General features: G+C 57.8%; 4 protein-coding genes across 5 annotated transcripts in view; 2 read left to right on the top strand and 2 right to left on the bottom strand.

Moving 5' to 3' along the window:
• The window catches only part of JRK (Jrk helix-turn-helix protein), a 387,231-nt gene extending 379,855 nt beyond the window's left edge, over positions 1-7,376 (bottom strand). Inside the window, exon 1 of the mRNA XM_050801027.1 lies at positions 7,366-7,376. The gene's annotated coding sequence lies outside the window, so the exon portion shown is untranslated. The remainder of the gene's footprint in view (positions 1-7,365) is intronic.
• On the top strand, positions 192-3,723 carry LOC126961616 (translation initiation factor IF-2-like). Its single transcript, XM_050802150.1, has 4 exons — positions 192-385; positions 951-1,124; positions 1,263-3,594; positions 3,633-3,723. The coding sequence occupies exons 1-3, from the start codon at positions 192-194 to the stop codon at positions 2,911-2,913; spliced, it is 2,019 nt and encodes a 672-aa protein (XP_050658107.1). The 3' UTR covers positions 2,914-3,594; positions 3,633-3,723.
• On the top strand, positions 1,356-5,233 carry LY6E (lymphocyte antigen 6 family member E). The gene is made up of 4 exons (XM_050801067.1): positions 1,356-1,464; positions 3,746-3,848; positions 4,140-4,259; positions 4,392-5,233. The coding sequence occupies exons 2-4, from the start codon at positions 3,797-3,799 to the stop codon at positions 4,613-4,615; spliced, it is 396 nt and encodes a 131-aa protein (XP_050657024.1). The 5' UTR covers positions 1,356-1,464; positions 3,746-3,796; the 3' UTR covers positions 4,616-5,233.
• A 146-nt stretch (positions 7,377-7,522) lies between the features above and the next one.
• On the bottom strand, positions 7,523-9,473 carry LOC126961033 (lymphocyte antigen 6L-like). 2 transcript variants are annotated; one of them, XR_007728166.1, is made up of 3 exons: positions 8,817-9,473; positions 8,466-8,579; positions 7,523-8,157 (listed from the first exon to the last, which is right to left on the bottom strand). XR_007728166.1 is itself a non-coding variant. In XM_050801060.1 (2 exons), exons 1-2 carry the CDS (start codon positions 8,790-8,792, stop codon positions 7,894-7,896), a joined length of 591 nt encoding a protein of 196 aa, XP_050657017.1. In that variant the 5' UTR covers positions 8,793-8,810; the 3' UTR covers positions 7,526-7,893. The 2 variants fall into 2 exon arrangements, 1 of the variants encoding a protein (XP_050657017.1); XM_050801060.1 differs by lacking the exon at positions 8,817-9,473 and having other exon boundaries at positions 7,526-8,157; positions 8,466-8,810.
• Positions 9,474-17,212: the final 7,739 nt, after the last annotated feature.

Genomic DNA, 17,212 nt, shown 5'->3' with positions numbered 1-17,212 from the left:
GGGAGTCTTCTGTGTTGATGTCTCCTGTGTGGTGTTGAGTGAGAGACAGGATTAAAGGTTTGAGAGTCTTTTCCAAACAGCCCTCTTCCTAAAGCGGCTTGTTTTCTGAATCAGACGGTACTGTCTTGAAGGGGGCAAACCCACCCACGCTCTCGTCCCACCACTCTTACTGAGCCCCTGCGGTGGCACGGATGGCCCCAGGTGCTGGCTGCGCAGAGAGAACCCCCTGCCCTCACCGCCAACATTCTAGAGGGGAAGACACCCTGCCTGTGCCCCAGTTAAGACCCAGAGGCCTGGACTCCCCCCGGGCCACAGCCTACTGGAGGCTCCAGTCCCCAGAGACAGCTGGGGCATCGCCCCCAAAGCCGTGGAAGCCCCACCCACGGTGCCATCATACCACAGCCAGGACATCTTGTGACACACACAGCCCCAGCCTCAGCCTCCATACACACGCACCACACACACTCATGCAAAACACATACACAGCCACACTGAATGCACCCCTAGATTTGAGATGGGTGTTACAGGTGTCTCTCCGCCCCAGCCCCCTCCTGGCCACGCGGCCACCTGCCGACCCTCGCGTTTCCCCACACCCTCCCCCTACTTCCGTGTGGGGTTCAGAAGCCCCTCCCTGGCGCTCGCCCTGTCACCCAGAAAGGAAACTCACTGTCAACTGGAGAACAGGCCAGTGGCGGAGCCCCAGCGCCCACAAACCCTCGGAGAGGGCCTGGCGGGAGGAAAGGCACGCACCGATGGCAGAGCCCCAGTGCCCTGAGAGAAGCCAGAACCCACAACCTCCCACCTCCCAACCCTTGCCGGTCTCCCCACCTCCGCCTGGGGGATGGCCAAGACACAGCCCAGTCTGGAGCGGGGAGCAGGGACAAGATGACCTCAGGAAGCCCAGGCTACAAGGGTGCCTGCTTCTTCCCCTCCCCCGCTCCACTCCGCAGGCGAGACCCCCAACACTGCTCCCCGACACTCTCCGAGGCACCCCTCCTCCGTGCTCACACCCAAAACACGTCTGCTCACCCGTGGGCCTCCCACTCCGATCACAACGAGGACTGGCCACAAGTCCAGGTGTCAGTGACCTTCACCCCGACCTGGTCCCTGTCCGGCCTCGCCAGGTCAGCACCCGCCTCGCGCACAGCAGGGCCGGGTGGAAGGAGGCCGGGCCTGGCCGTGGCTCAGGCGCCACCTCGCTGGGGAAATTGGGGGGTGGTCTCAGCCCCCTTCTGGTCCTCAGCCTCCCCATCTATCCCAAGAAGCTGGGGCAGGCCTCGGCGGCGAGGGGACCCCCACCGCTGGCTCGCCGACTCCGCCCCCCGGAGGCCCCTCCCGCGCCCCGCCCCTGCCCCCGCCCCGGGGCCGCGCGGGCTGCCTGGGAGTCTGCGGTCCAGCAGCGGTCCAGAGCGCGCGAGGTTCGGGGAGCTCCGCGAGGCTGCTGGTACCTGCGTCCGCCCGGCGGTGAGTCCGCGGGGCCGCGACCGGGACGCCCCCGCCACCTGCGCGCACGCGCTCAGACCCGGCGGCCTCGGCTGCGGTGCACGCGGCCCCGGCCCAGCCACGCGCGGCGGAAGGCGCCCTGCGGGGGCCGGGGCTGGAGACGGTGGGAGAGAGCAAGAGGGGCGCACGGGGAGGCGCAGGAGAGGGGTTGGGGTTGCCGGTGGGTTGGTCCCGCGAGAGCTGAGCCTCTCCTCCCATCCCCCCCCAGGCCTCCCCGAATGTTTCCAAAGATCTGGGGCGGGAGCGGGCGGAGACTGCCGCCAGGAGCCTCGCGGCCGGCCCAGGGCTGCGCAGCCACTGGAGCCCATCACCCAACTCCAGACGCTCCTGGCTCCCCAGCGTGGGCCGGGAGTGACAGCTTTGCTGACTAGGGGAGGGGGCACGGGACCTTGCAGAGCTCCTGGCCGGAAAGGGAGGATTGACCGCTCCCCCGCGTATCACCCCGGAGCACTGGAACCCGCCCCCGCTTCTTGTTCTGGCACTGGTGGTGCTTGCGGTGAGGTCCAAGGAGCCCAGCCTCCCGGAGTGGACCGCCGGGCCGCTCCCCATTCCCACAGGAGAGGCTCCCGTCTCTTGCTGGCTGGGCAGCCCCTAGATACCTGGCTCCCAGGGGCCAGCTTCCCTGAGCCTGGGGACGAGCCTGCAGCCTGGACCCCACGGGCGCCCCCTACGGCCTGCCGGCTCCCTCTGGGCTCCACAGCCCACCCGGCCTTCCTAATTGCCTTCTGCTCCCACCGGTGCCTTAGCTCAGCCTGGTGGCCCGGCGGGTTGGGTGCCAACCAGTGGGCAGATGGCGGCACCAACTGGACCTGTTTGCGGCCCTGTGTGCCAGGACTTCCTCAGAGACAGGTCAGGGATCCCCACACCAGAACCTCACTTTTCGGGGGTGGGGGGATAAGGAATTGGAGATCCTTCCTCCTCGGGTTCCTCCCTGGAGGCGGGGACAGGCCCCAGCTGGACTTGGCACTGGTTTTGGCCATCTGGGGCTCCCACTCCCAACCCCAGGATGTCAGCCCAGGTCTCAGGGTCCTGGCCTGCTGCTCTCCCCTTAGGGCCTCTGCAAGCCCCTCTCCAGATCTTTTCTCTGAGGCATCCTCACCCCCAGTGCCCAGCACTAGCTCCCCAGGCCCGGGATGTCCCTCCCCCTCCTCTGCCCACGGCTGTCCCTGGCAGAAGGCAGCAGCCTCCCCCTCCAACACCATGCACTTACAAAATAGAGAATCACGACCCCAGCAGGGCGTGTTCCAGATTCTTTCTCCAACAGTGCCATGGGCCCCTGCTCAACAGAGGGTCCTGTGCAGAGGCCAAGGAGCAGTACATGGACCCATCTGGCCCCTTCCTGCTGGTGGGACCGGTGGCACGCAGCCTGGTCTCTTGGAGCCCATTTCCCAGCCACAGAATGGGGAGTAGCAGATACTTAGTGGGCTGCTGTCCTCAGAACTGAGTAACATCAGGAATGGGGAGTGCTTTCCCCTGGGCCATGTCCCACGCGGCCCCCGGTCTCCATGTCAGGAGAGATACCTGGGCTCAAGACACTGAGCTGTCCCAAGGAAAGTTCTAGATATAGATTAGCTAATATGCACAGACACACATATAAATGTGTATATAGATCTCTCTTTTTTTTGAGATGGTCTCACTCTGTTGCCCAGGCTGCAGTGCAGTGGCATGATCATGGTTCACTGCAGCCTTGAACTCCCTGGCTCAAGAGATCCTCCCACCTCAGCCTCCCAAGTAGCTGACCACAGGCACATACCACGCCCAGCTAATTTTTGTATTTTTTATAGAAACAGGAGGTCTCACTCTGTTGCCCAGGCTGGTCTCAAACCCCTGGCCTCATGTGATCCTCTTGCCTTGGCCTCACATAGCGTGGAGATTACAGGCGTGAGCCACCGTACCCAGCCCCAGACTAGCTCATAGTATTACTGGTCACCATTCCCCCACCCCAGGACTACTGGCAGAGGCCACTGACTCTGCTTCCTTTTCTGTGGTTCTGAGAAGGCTGGTGAGTTTCCTCCTCTTGACTGCACAGCGCCCATGCCAGGTTTCAGGAGGGGTATAGCCTAGAGCATGCCTGCACTGAGTGAGGGGCAGGTCGGGAGAGAAGCAGAGAAGTTCTTGTGTGCTGGCAGGTCCCTGCCCCTCTTTGCTGTCTGTGTCCTCATCTGCAAAGTGGGGGTGCTTGGTCCTGGGGAGGAGCGAGGCACCACCCGGCCCCCTAACCAGCGGTGTCTCTCCGGAGCAGGACGGCTGCTCTGGTTTGTGACTTCCGGACAGGACGGCCATCCTCTCCAGAATGAAGATCTTCTTGCCGGTGCTGCTGGCTGCGCTTCTGGGTGTGGAGCGAGGTGAGGTGCCCTCGGGGACCCCAGAACTTTGTCCGGCTGTGCCCTGCTCGACTCCCAGGGGTCCTTCCAGGCCGCTCTCAGCAGAGGGCTCCCCCGGCCTGGCCACACTGTCCCACTGTGTGTTTGGGTGCCACTTGAGCTGCTCGACGGCCAGGGTAGGGTGTCACTGTCTTCGTTCTGCCTCCACCCCAAGGGCTGCTATACGGTAATTTCTCAGTAAATGTCCACTGGGGTCAGGCCTGGGAGGGACACTGGAGGCTTCCCTGAGACAGGTGTGTCCTCCTTCCACAGCCAGCTCGCTGATGTGCTTCTCCTGCCTGAACCAGAAGAGCAATCTGTACTGCCTGAAGCCGACCATCTGCTCCGACCAGGACAACTACTGCGTGACCGTGTCTACTAGTGCCGGCATTGGTGAGTGCCAGGCCTCAGACCACGCCCTCCTCCCCTGGCCGTCTCCCTGGCCCAGGCCGGGGCTCAGCAGAGGCCATTGCTGTCTGCCTGCAGCCGTCTGCCTCTCCCCTGACAGCCTCATTTCCCATGCAGGGAATCTCGTGACATTTGGCCACAGCCTGAGCAAGACCTGTTCCCCGGCCTGCCCCCTCCCAGAAGGCATCAATGTTGGTGTGGCTTCCATGGGCATCAGCTGCTGCCAGAGCTTCCTGTGCAATTTCAGTGCAGCCGACGGCGGGCTGCGGGCAAGCGCTACCCTGCTGGGCGCCGGGCTGCTGCTGAGCCTGCTGCCGGCCCTGCTGCGGTTCGGCCCCTGACCGCCCAGACCCTGTCCCCCGATCCCCCAGCTCAGGAAGGAAAGCCCAGCCCTTTCTGGATCCCACAGGGTATGGGAGCCCCTGACTTCTCACGTGCCTGATCTGTGCCCTTGGTCCCAGGTCAGGCCCACCCCCTGCACCTCCACCTGCCCCAGCCCCTGCCGCTGCCCCAAGTGGGGCCAGCTGCCCTTACTTCTGGGGTCGATGATGTGACCTTCCTTGGGGGACTGCGGAAGAGACGAGGGTTCCCTGGAGTCTTAGGGTCCTTTGTCAGGACCAAGTCCCATGGACACGCTGACAGCCCCCAGGGAGGCTGTGTCAGTAGGGATGTGTGCCTAGCTGTGTACGTGGGTGTGCAGTGCATGTGGGAGCACGTGGCGGCTTCTGGGGGCGGTGTTTGGGGAGGGAGGGGTGCCGGCAGCCTGGAGAGCCTCAGTCTCCTGTAGCCCCTGCCCTGGCACAGCCGCATGCCCATCAAGGGCAGCCTTTGGGAGCTGGGATTTCTGCCGCTTCCAGGTCTAGGCCCCGCCCCAAATCCAGCCAGTCCTGCCCCAGCCCACCCCTACATTGGAGCCCTCCTGCTGCTGTGGTGCCTCAAATAAATACAGATGTCCCCCAGCTTCCTGCTCTGAGTATGGCTGCCCCATGGGGGAAAAGGCAGAGCACCCCAGGTTTGGAGCGTTCTGGGGTCTTCTTTGGTACGGCCCGGCGGGTGGTCGGGGAGGAGGAGTCGTCCCCTGAGCCATCGCCAGCAGCTTGCCTGGCCTCCGAGGGAGCCCCTCGCCAGCACTCTGCCCTTTCTCCTGCCCCAGGCTCAGCAGGTCGAGTGAGTTCGGCCTCCCACAGCAGGAGGAGGTCGGGGGGCATGGAGGAAAGAAAGCAGGTGCCAGAAGGAGCACGCTCAGGCTGGGGCAGCACCCAGGGCTCTCTAGGACTTGGGAATGGAGGGTGTCTGTCTGGACCCGCTGGTGCAGAGGGCACAAAAGCTGGGCTGGGGCAGGACAGACAGTCCGGAATTCAGTGAGTGGCCTTTGAGAGGAGCAGGGGGCTCCCACGCAAAAGCTCGGGGCAGCAACCCTGACCCATCCATGCCTGGGACTGCAGCGCTGCCCGCTTCCCCCTGGCAAGCAGGTGGCGGCCTCCTGACAGAGGAACCCGGCCCAGGCCACCATCTGCAGGCAGGTGCTGTGCACAGCCCAGAGGGCTCTTTGGGCTGGAGAGAGAAAACAAGCAGACACGCAATGGAGGTGTGTGTGTTTGTTTATCTGGAACAACGGGAGGAAACGGACCAGGGTCTCGGCCACTCGGCGCCCACCCTGGATTTCCCTGGCTGCCCAGAAACTGTGCTGTGTGTGTCAAGATTCCAGGGGCACCGTCCAGCAGGAGGGGCCGGTGGTCACCATGGAAGCCCAAGATTCCCACCCCTGGCAGCTGGTATGAATAGCCGGGTCCTCCCAGGTCCCTGAGGTCAAGGCAGGTCAACGACCTGTGTCCTCCTGTGTCCCTGAGGTAGTGATTCCTGTCTGAAACACACGAATCATTACTGCCACCCAAGAAGGGCCCGTTGTAACTGAGCAAGAGGGGTCACCGAGAGGAGGGTCCTGCCGCCAATCACCACTCCCTGTGGACGGACCCTGCAGAGACTGAGCTTGAGATTCTGTGGGGAGTTTGGATTTGCTGAGTGGGTTGCTCTAGCATTGAGAAATGCAAGCAGAGAACAGAGGGTGGAAACCAGATGGTCCAGAAGCCTGGTCACGGTAGCCAGGACAGAGATCCCGGCATTCGGGTCCCAGTGTGCAGTGCATTCACTGCATTGTTCACTCGGAATCACAAGTGGCTTTGCTGGAGGGACAGACCAGTTGATCATAGTGGAGCTGGTGAGAGGAAGCTGCACCCAAAAGCCATGGCCAGGAACCTGGATCTGACTCCAGGGACACAGGAACATGGTGGGCGCTGGGCGATGATAGAATTTCTAACAAATGCTTGGTTTCTGCTAAAGCTAATTTTCACTTCCATCTCTGGCATCTCCTCCACTTCCCAGGTGAGCTCACTGGTTTCTAAGTCTCGCAACCACACTGAGACGAGGGCGCAGTCATCCCCTCGTTTCCCCAGGGGAGACAGTCTCAGAGTGGAAGCTGCTTGTCCTCCTGGGATCTGGAACTCGGGGCCCAGCTCTCCCTCTGCTCTGGGTTTAGGGCTGGGGTCAGAGGCAGCCCTGACCTCCTGCGGGTAGCAGAGAGAGTGGTTCCGCCGGGTTCCTGCCGCCCTGCCCTCCGGAGGCGGGAGGCCCCCCAAGGACAGGTGGTTTCCAGGAGCCGAGGGAGGGAGTGGAGTCCGGGAGCAGAGGGAGGGAGCCCGGGTTGTGTCCTGGGGCTGGAGCAGAGAAGGGAGGAGCCCAGCGCGCTGAGTTTCAATTTCCTGAAGCCTGAGGGAGGGAGAGGAAGGGAACCTCACCTCAGGGCTCTGGACCGGAGCCTCCCGCCCAGGGCCCACCACACCCTGCTAGGAGCTGGGATTTCCCAGTCTCCACGTCGACCCGAACTGGGCCCCCTCCTCTCCACAGCCCATCCAGCCCCACTTTCCCGCTTCCCGGCATCTGCCCATGGATGAGCCTCTGGAGGATGGGGAGCCCGCCCCAGCGCTGCGCCTCACCCACCCCCCACCGCTCAGCCCCTGTGGGGACTTCCTGCAGTGAGGCCCAGGCAGAACCCTGCGCTGCCTCCCCCATCAACAGCCTCTGCCCCCTTGACACCCCCGCCCTCTGCGGTGCCTTGCAGGAGTCACCAGCCTGTGGGCCCAGGACCGTTTCACACATCCGGCAGCCACAGCTGGCCTGGGCCCTTAGTGCCTCCACCCCTCCGCCCCCTCTGTCAGCCCCCAACAAGTCTTCCTGGGTGGCCCCAGCCGTGAGTGCAAGACCCTCCGGGCTGCTTCTGGACCTCGGGCTGGGGCTGAGCCTGATCCTGGCTGGAAATGAGCACAGGGCTGGGCCACCTGGGGAAGGCCCTCCAGTCTCTGAACCCCACCTTGGGGAATTTGCTGGGACCCCCTTGAAGGCCACAGACCAGACCCCAAGGGTTAATAAGGGAACAAAGTCCTTGGGTTGAACACATGCATTTACTATCTGGGTCAGTGGGCATCTAGGCTGCTGGGTGAGGGGGGTCTCTGGGCTGCTGGGCAGCTAGGCGAGGGCATCAGGGCAGGAGCTGAGGGCTGCACAGGGCAACCGCCCTGCGCTCCTATTTACCCACCAGGGGCAGTGCCAGGGTGGGCTGGGCTCACAGCAGGGCCCAAAGGAAGAGGCCCAGGCTGAGCAGGAGCTCCCTGACAGCCAGGCCCCAAAGGCCGCGCCGCGCTGTGGCTGCCTTGTTACAGAGGCTCTTTTCACAGCAGGTCATGTCCAGCTTCTCAGTCTTCAAGTCAATCAGTCCATCCTCAGTTTCTATGGGGTAAGACCCTCCATGGACCACAGGATGGGTGAGGTTCATAATCTGGGCACGGGGTGGGGACACAGCTCTTACTAGCGTAGCTGAATTTCTGCCCTGTGGGCGAGAGAGGAGGGCGGCTGGCACAGGAGGCCCCACTCGACCCCCTCGGACCTGCCCCAGGACCACCCCCTTCAGGGAACCTTGAAGCCAGTGGTGACACGGAGACAAGCAGAAGAGAACGGGGGGCGGCCCCAGGCTCCATGCCAAGTCTGTGATCCGTTACATGGAGGTCCCTGAGCTCTGTCCCCAGATCCAAGCTTCTACCAGGCCAGGGGGCTCAAGGCAGAGCCCCTGGGATGCTGCCTGAGAGTGCCCTGCCCACCCCTTACCTGCTTACAGACGCCGGTCCCACCCGGACTCACCATTGGTAGTGCCAGTGACCACAGAGGAGGGGCAGCTTTGAGCCTGCATGGGGTCGGAGACGGGTGGCACAGGCTGGGGTCCAAGACACCGTAGCACTGGAAGCACTCAAGGCCCTGACTCGGGATGGGGCGGGGAGGGTGCAGGTCAGGGTCCCAGGCTGAAGGGTGGGTTCCAGTCCCTCTCACCAGCACAGGCAGCAGGCCTGGGCAGCACACAGGTAGGCTCAGGTGCCCTTGGCTACTCAGAATTGTGGGCAGGGTCCTGCTGGCATCTGGAGCCCCCAGCATCGAGAGGGTCTCACTCCCACCTTCAGGCCTCCTTCCCATCCTCCACCCTCAGCCCCCACTTACAGGGCTTCACCCACAGCTGCGCCAGCAGCAGCAGCAGGGGCCGGTGACCTTCATGGTCTTGGGTGTGGGTGCATTGAGGGCAGGTGTGGCACAGAGGCTCCGAGCCTGGAAAGAGCTAGGGGAGGCCTTGCACCCCCGAGCCTGGGAACCTCTGCCCCACGTCTGGTTTATGAGGAGGAACCCAGATTGCTTGTGTAATATGCACACAGCCGATGGCCTCACCGCATCATCTCGTAGTACGGGAACTGAGGGGTAGAAACCCTTCCGTCCTGACCTGGCTGCTCTAGAAGGCAGACGTGACCTCGAACAAGACCACCCCCCCCACCCCTTCTCTGCCTGGGGCCTCCCAGAGCTCAGGGTGTGAGCAGAACAGACCCGGAAGGAGGAGGGGCTGCCGTGAGGAGAGAAGCAAGAGGGTGTCCCCTGGGGTGGGAGGTTGCCTTAGAAGGAGAAATTGTGACTCAATAGAGAGGAGGGTCCTGGACTAGGGCCCTGAGTTTCAGTTTCAGTTTCCTGGTGCATCAGGAGCAAGCTTCTTCCTGGTGTCAGAAGCAAGAGAGAAAAGCAGCCGTCACACTCAGGTCATCCCACTCAGGATGAGGGTCTCTGGCTGAGCCCACCACTGGCAGGCCCCTGTGCAGACAGAGCCTGGGAGGGGCCAGCGGGGCAACAAGCTCTGACACTGAGACCCCAGGGCAGGCACCCCTTGTTTTCTGTGCAGGGAGCAGAGGCCCCTGTAATGGGGTGGGGCGACATGGGGGCTCCCTCGGTGGGGGGGGTCCTGGCCACTCCTGGAACCACCCCTGTCCCTCCCAGTCAGTGCCCCCTGCCCACCCCCATCACACCCACACCCGAACTTGTTCTTCAGGGGAATCAGAAGACACAGGAAATGGGCCAGGGGTGACTGCAGACTCCGCCCCCGCACCCCCCCACCAGGTGCTGGGCAGAAGGAGGGAGAGGGCTTCCTGGACTGCGGGGACAGCCCTTGATGAAGACAGATAAAGGCAGCACACCCGCATAAGAATGGGTCGCCTTTCAGGTGGGAGGTCCCCTCTAAAAATCAGAATCCACCCTGTGCCCTCAGGGGTCTCTGCTTGGAGACTCCATGGCATCTGAGAGGATGAGCCAGGTGAGGTGGGGGTGGCTCCTGAGAGCGGGGAGGACAGGACAGAGCTGGAGGCAGCAGGCACAAAAGACCCCAGTGGCTCCGGGCAGCTGTGGGCCCAAGAGGCCTGACTGTCCCGCCAAGCAGTGCACCAGAGCACAGGTCAGACCTGAAGGGGCAGCGCCAGCAGGGCCCATGGTCCGCGGGTCACTCTGCTGGCCCCGCAGTCACACTGCTCGGGTCCCACGGCCTGATGATGGCTGAGCCAGACATCATAACACCAAGCAATGGAGAAGTTAGAATATTGCTAGGGATACTGACTTGCTGTATTTTTGAATCTTAAAATATATGTTTTAATCTGACCGTCCATAAGCAGTGCATGTTACATGCCAGTCAGAGCACAAGCATCCCCGAGAGGTGTGCACTCTGTGTGTCTATGGATGATGAAAGCATGGCTTTCACACAGCAAATTATCCTCACTTCATGTGATGCCTTCTACTTTATTTGAAAAGTATCGATTGTGTCCCACTCAATTGATTTTATACCCTCTATGCACATGGTCCCCAGTTTATTGGCAGGGGGATTATTTGGTGTTTTGTTTGTTTTTGTTTTTGAGATGGAGTCGTGCTCTTGTCACCCAGGCTGGAGTGCAGTGGCACGATCTCGGCTCACCGCAACCTCCAGCTCCCGGGTTCCAGAGATTCTCCTGCCTCAGCCTCCCGAGTAACTGGGATTACAGGTGCGTGCCACCATGCCTGGCTAGTTTTTGTATTTCTAGTAGAGATGGGATTTCACCATGTTAGTCAGGCTGGTCTCGAACTCCTGACCTCAAGTGATTTGCCTGCCTCAGCTTCCCAAAGTGCTGGGATTACAGGCATGAGCCACCACGCCTGGCCTGTTTTGTTTTTTGAGATAGGGTCTCCCTCTGTCGCCCAGGCTAGAGTGCAGTGGTACAATCACAGCTCATTGCAGCCTCAACCTCCTTCCCAACCTCAGCCTGCAGGGGAGGGGAGGGAGAGGAAGGGAAGGGAGAGGAAGGAAGCCTCATCTCAGGGCTCTGAACCTGAGCCTCCCGCCGGGGATTTCCCAGTCTGCATGCCAGCCCGGAACTGGGCACCCTCCTCTCTGCAGCCCCATCCAGCCCCTGCTTCCCAGCATCTGCCTGCAAATGAGCCTCCGGAGGATGGGCAGCAGGTCCTGGCACTGCCCCTCACCAGTCCCCCACCACTCTGCCCCTGTGGGGACCTCGGGAGGTAAGGCCCAGGCAGGACCCTGTGCCGCCTTCCCCATCCACAGCCTCTGCCCCCTTGACGCCCTTGTTACAGAGGCTCTTTTCACAGCAGGTCATGTCCAGCTTCTCAGTCTTCAAGTCAATCAGTCCATGCTCAGTTTCTGTGGGGTAAGACCTGCCAGGGACCACAGGATGGGTGAGGTTCATAATCTGGACATAGGGCCACAGCCCTTGCTAGTATAGCTGAACTTCTGCCCTGTGGGTGAAAGAGGAGGGCATCTGGCACAGGAAGCCCCACCCAACCCCCTCGGACCCTCCCTAGGGCCACCCCCTTCAGGGAACCTTGAAGCCAGTGTGGACACGGAGACAACCAGGAGACAAGCAGAAGAGAACGGGCCTCGGCCCCCAGACCCACGCCAAGTCTGCAGTCCTCCCAGGCTCAAGCGATCCTCCTGCCTCAGCTTCCAAGTAGCTGGGACCACAGGCACCGCCACTACACCCAGCTATTTTTTTAAAAAAATTTTTATAGATATGGGATCTCACTGTGTTGCCCAGGCTGATCTTGAACTCTTGGGCTCAAGTGATCCCCCTGCCTCAGCCTCCCAAAATGCTGGAATTATAAGTGTGAGCCACTGCACCCGGCCTGGTCCACAATTTAAAAACACACAGCCACCATTGCCTCTCCAGAAAGCACCCAGGTCCCTTTGGGAGAACCAGCCTCCTGCATGGGGAAAACTTGGGACCTGCCTTCCCACCTGGGGAGCAGAGGGATCTGTGGAAAATCCTTCTGACGGACCTTCCCCTCAGTGCCCGATCCATACTCAAAAGGAGAAAAAGTAAGAAATATACAAAGATAGCAGATACACCGTGACAGTTCCCCAAATAGCTGAGCGATTAGCACAGAGGTGATATTGAAGACTTAATAGCTGAGACATTTCCAGAACTGATAAAGTGGATCCAGCCACAGATCAGGCAGCCCAGAAAATTTCAGGCAGCGTCAACAAATAAATAACCCTTCATGCACCTGTGAAAATGCAGAAGCCCAAAGAAAAAAAGTCCTGTCAACGGCCAGAGAAAAAGATCAGCCACCAGGGGGCAGTAGTGAGAAGGACAACTATGGAAGCCAGGAGAGATGATAGCCCTGAATTCACAGGCAACAAGAGCATTGGAAGAAAGACTTTGTCAGACAGACACAAAGGTTATCACCAACATACTTCCAACATACTTGTACTAAAAGAAAATTTTATTTTATTATTTTATTTTATTTTATTTTATTTATTTATTTATTTTAGACAGGATCTCACTTTGTTGCCCAAGCTGGAGTGCAGTGGTGGGAACACAGCTTATTGTAGCCTTGACCCAGGCTCAAGCGATCCTCCTGCCTCTGCCCCCGAAGTAGCTGGGATGACAGGTGTACACCACCATGCCCAGCTAATTTTTGTATTTTTGTAGAGGCAGGGTTTCGCCATTTTGCCCCAGCTGGTCTCGAACTCCCGTGCTCAAGGAATACAGGTGTGAGCCACAGCACCAGCCAAGAACGTCTTTTAAAAAGCGATCTTCCTGGGAACGGTGGCTCATGCCTGTAATCCCAGCACTTTGGGAGGCCAAGGCAGGTGGATCACAAGGTCAGGAGTTCAAGACCAGCCTGGCCAAGATGGTGAAACCCATCTCTACTAAAATTACTAAAATTAGCCAGGTGTAGTGGTGGGCTCCTGTAATCCCAGCTACTCGGGAGGCTGAGGTGGGAGAATTGCTTGAACCTGCAGGCAGAGGCTGCAGTGAGCCGAGATTGCGCCAGTGCACCCCAGCCTGGCAACAGAGCAAGACCCCATCTCAAAACCAAAAAAAAAAAAAAAATTTCAATTTAAAAATTTAGAAAATAAAACAAATTTTAAAATTAATAAAAGAAAGGTAACCGACATAGAAAACTGGACACAGCGATTCCAGAGCACACATCTTTTTCAAGTACACACAAACATTTACAACTATCGATCACATAATGAGCCATGAAAAAGTTTCCACAAATTAACTGAAATCATACAGAGTGGCTTCTCTAATTACACTTCAATTAGACCAGAAATTATTACCCAAAACGAGAAAATCCTCCTCTGTTTGGAAATGAACAAGTATATTTATAAATAACCCATATGTCACAGAAGAAATCAAAATGAAAATAGGATTTCCCTCTGTTGCCGAATGCAACAGGAATGCAGTGGGTACAATCAAAGCTCACTGCAGCCCTGACCTCCTGGGCTCAAGTGGTCCTCCTGCCTCAATCTCCTAAGTAGCTGAGACCACAGGCACACACCACATCTTGCTAGTTTTTTATTTATTTATTTATTTATTTGAGACGGAGCTTTGCTCTTGTTGCTCAGGCTAGAGTGTAGTGGCACGATCTCAGCTCTGCAACCTCTACCTCTAGGTTCAAGCAATTCTCCTGTCTCAGCCTCCCAAGTAGCTGGGATGACAGGCATGCACTACCACACCTGGCTAATTTTTGTATTTTTAGTAGAGACGAGGTTCCACTACGTTGGCCATGGTTGGGCTCGAACTCCTGACCTCAGGTGATCCGCCTTCCTCAGCCTCCCAAAGTGCTGGGATTGCAGGCATGAGCCACCACGCCCGGCCATAACTGCATGCTTTGAGAGAACTGTATCCACTGTTAGGTCTCAGAACCCAATACCTCAAATTATGGCACTTTGACATGCTGAAGAAACTTCAAGAACTTTCTGTTCTCCCCCACAACCCACAGACTGCCAAAGTCAGGATGGAGTTCTCTAAACTTCCTTTGTCTGCCTAAAGTCTGAACCACCAAGAACAATTGTATTTTCTTCCCCCTACCCCAAGACAAAGAATGTCACCATATCTGAACAGACCCTTTCAAAAGATAATAATGTCTGTCCCTCAGGCCCATCCACATTCCAAAGAGAACTGTCTACAAGTTCATCTCTGCTCCCTGCTCCACTGCCCTCAGAATTCCTCTTCTCTCCCCATGGCCTGTGTGGCCAGGGTGGTCCCTCAGCGTCTGAACCCCGCTGCAGGGTGGGGGATATCACTCTGTGTTTTTCCCTGTGAACACGTTAATAAACCTGTGTGCCTTTTCTCCAGTTACTCTGCCTTTTCTGAGCTGAGTTTTCATGGAAATGTCAGGGTTAAAAGGGAAGATTTCCCATTGGCCCTTACCTTCCTACATTAAAAAAACATTCAGGCTAGGCACAGGGACTCATGCCTGTAATGCCAGCACTTTGGGAGGCCAACGCCGGAGGTCAGGAGTTGGAAACCAGCCTCTACCATAGCGAAACCCTGTCTCTACTAAAAATACAAAAATTAGCCGAGCGTAGTGGCACACACCTGTAATCCCAGCTACTTGGGAGGCTGAGACAGGAGAATCGCTGGAACCCGGGAGGCGGAGGTTGCAGTGAGCCAAGATCGTGCCATTGCACTCCAGCCTGGGTGACAGAGCGAGACTCCATCTCAAAAAAAAAGATTCAACATCAATGAATGAAGCATTCATCACAGGAAGTTACAGAAAGAACAGCAAATGGAATCCAAAAAAAAAAAAAAAAAAAAAAAAAAACAGAAGAAAGAAACTAATAAAAGTGACATCAGAAATTAATAATACATAAATTATGTATACATTAGATAGGATTCATAAGTTAGTTATTTCTTTGGGTAAACTAAAAACTTGGATAACTCTTGCTTTTTTTTTCTTTTTTTTTTTAGACAGGGTCTCACTCTGTTGCCTGAGCTGGAGTGCAGTAGTGCAGTCTCAGCTGACTGCAAGCTCTGCCTCCCAGGTTCAAGCAATTCTTGTGTTTCAGCCTCCCAAGTAGCTGGGATTACAGGCTTGTGCAACCATGCCCAGCTAATATTTGTATTTTTTGTGGAGATGAGGTTTCACCATGTTGGCCAGGCTGGTCTCAAACTCCTGACCTCAAATGATCCACCTGCCTCAACCTCCCAAAGTGCTGGGATTACAGGTGTGAGCCACTGTGCCCAGCCTTAAAAATGTGGATAATTCTTGTGAGAGACCCGTCAGAAAAAGAAGAGGAGAAAAACAGCCATAATAGCAACGGGAAAAAAAATCAGGATCAACAGAGGCTTCAGCCAGGCGCAGTGGCTCACGCCTGTAATCCCAACACTTTGGGAAGCCCAGGCAGGTGGATCCCTTGAGCCCAAGGGCGAAAGAGCAAAGGGGGAAGCACCACACACTTTCAAACCATCAGATCTCCTGAGAACTCACTCACTATCCCCAGAACAGCAAGGGGGAAATCTGACCCCATGATCGAATCACCTCCCACCAGGCCCCTCCACCTATTCCACATGAGATCTGGGGGGCCGGGGGGGACACAAATCCAAACCATATCAGCCTGTAACTTCTTTCTCCCTGAAGGGTGTAAAATCGAGCTGTACCCCGGCCATCTTGGGCACGTGTTCTCAGGACCTCCTGAGTCTCTGTCACAGGCCACGGTCCTCACATTTGGCTCAGAATAAACCTCTTCAAATATTTTAGAGTTTGGTTTTCTTTCATCAACACATCCCTCCTGTAAAACACAGAGTAAGCCGGAGAAAACGGCTCACACCTGTCATCTCGACACTTTGGGAGACCAAGGTGGGAGGATCATTTGAGGCCAGGAGTTCAAGAGACCAGCTTGGCCAACAAAGCAAGACCTCATCTCTAAAAAAAAAAAAAATAAGTAAATAAAAATAAATGCATAGTGACTTCACTCTTTTCTCTCAGAGCCTCTAATTGTCACTTTTGTGAGTTTCTTCACGGTCTCTTGAACTGTACTCAGGGTGTCAAGAGGTACAGTCGGGAAGAATGGGGCCTCTAATGGGGGGTTAAGAGCATCATTCCGGGAGGCACGAGGGAGGCAGCGGAAGAGGGGCTGTGGTGTGGCCTTCGCACACTGCAAGTCCTGGAGGTCAGCAGAGGCAGGACGTCCAGACAGTGGATGCATGAGTGGAGAAGCCTTCAGCCGCCCTGACTCCACCTAGGAGGTGCCCCAAGGCAGAACCAGCAGCTGAGCCTGGCCAGCCCCGGCAGCCATGAGAGACAGTAAGTTTTGGGGTGACCAACGGGGAGCCCCAGCAGGAGCCAGCAGGAGAGAGAAGCTGGGTATTGATCCTGCTGCTGGCCCCTCCTGCAGTCCGCAGGACTGTCCACAGCCCTCGCTCCTCTTAAGCAGCTCACCTGCCTTGGAGGCCCCTCTCCTCCTGGCCCCTCCTTTTGGGCCTGGGTTGGGGGTGGCAGGGGTCCTGTCACTGCACCCGGAGGGGGATACGGCGCAGGATTGTTTCCGGGCAGCCCACCCCTGTAAGAGGGCCTGGGGCTGGGCCCAGTAGCTCACACCTGTAATTCAGCACTTTGGGAGGCTGAGGCAGGAGGATCGCTTGAGCCCCGGAGTTCGAGAGCAGCCTGGGTAACACAGAGAGACCCCACTTCTACTTGAGAGACAGACAGAGAGAGAGGGACGGAGGGAGGGAGGGAGAAGCTCTTGGTAAACGCTCCTATTTTGTAAACTCTCTTCCTATTTTGTGATTAGGATGCTCCATCAGTTGCTGCCACCACTTGCTGGAGACGCTGCATGACCCTGACTCCTCTCAAAGGGTGAAAGGCTCAATGGCACCCCAGACGCCCCCTCAGGCAGAGGATAAACTCCCCGTCCCACCACCTTCCTGGCCTCCGTGAGAGTGGCGTGCGGGCTGACCCTGGAGGAAGAGGGACATTCGAACGGGGTGGGCGGCCTTCTACTGCTAGGCTGGGCTCTGGGGTGGGTGGAGACTGGCCGCCACAGGCCATCAGCCTTCAGGGTTCTGGAAGCAGGGAGGGCAGAGGCTGGCCCAGCCTATGGGAGACCCCGCAGAGGCGTGGCCTCCGGGCTAATCCTGCCCCAACTCTCCCAGGGCGGGATTTCTTTTCTTTTTTCCTTTAATCTCTTTATCTACAGGCTCCAAGGCTTAATGAGCTCCAGATGTCTCAGCATGCCAGGAGAGGCTTGGGATCCCCTGCCAAATACCAGGGAGATAAGAACGCACCAGATGGGCACAAACCAGAGC

The sequence above is a fragment of the Macaca thibetana genome, chromosome 8 (genome assembly GCF_024542745.1).
Source record: "Macaca thibetana thibetana isolate TM-01 chromosome 8, ASM2454274v1, whole genome shotgun sequence".
Taxonomy (NCBI): Eukaryota; Metazoa; Chordata; class Mammalia; order Primates; family Cercopithecidae; genus Macaca; species Macaca thibetana.
This window is presented reverse-complemented; position numbering and strand designations above follow the sequence as displayed.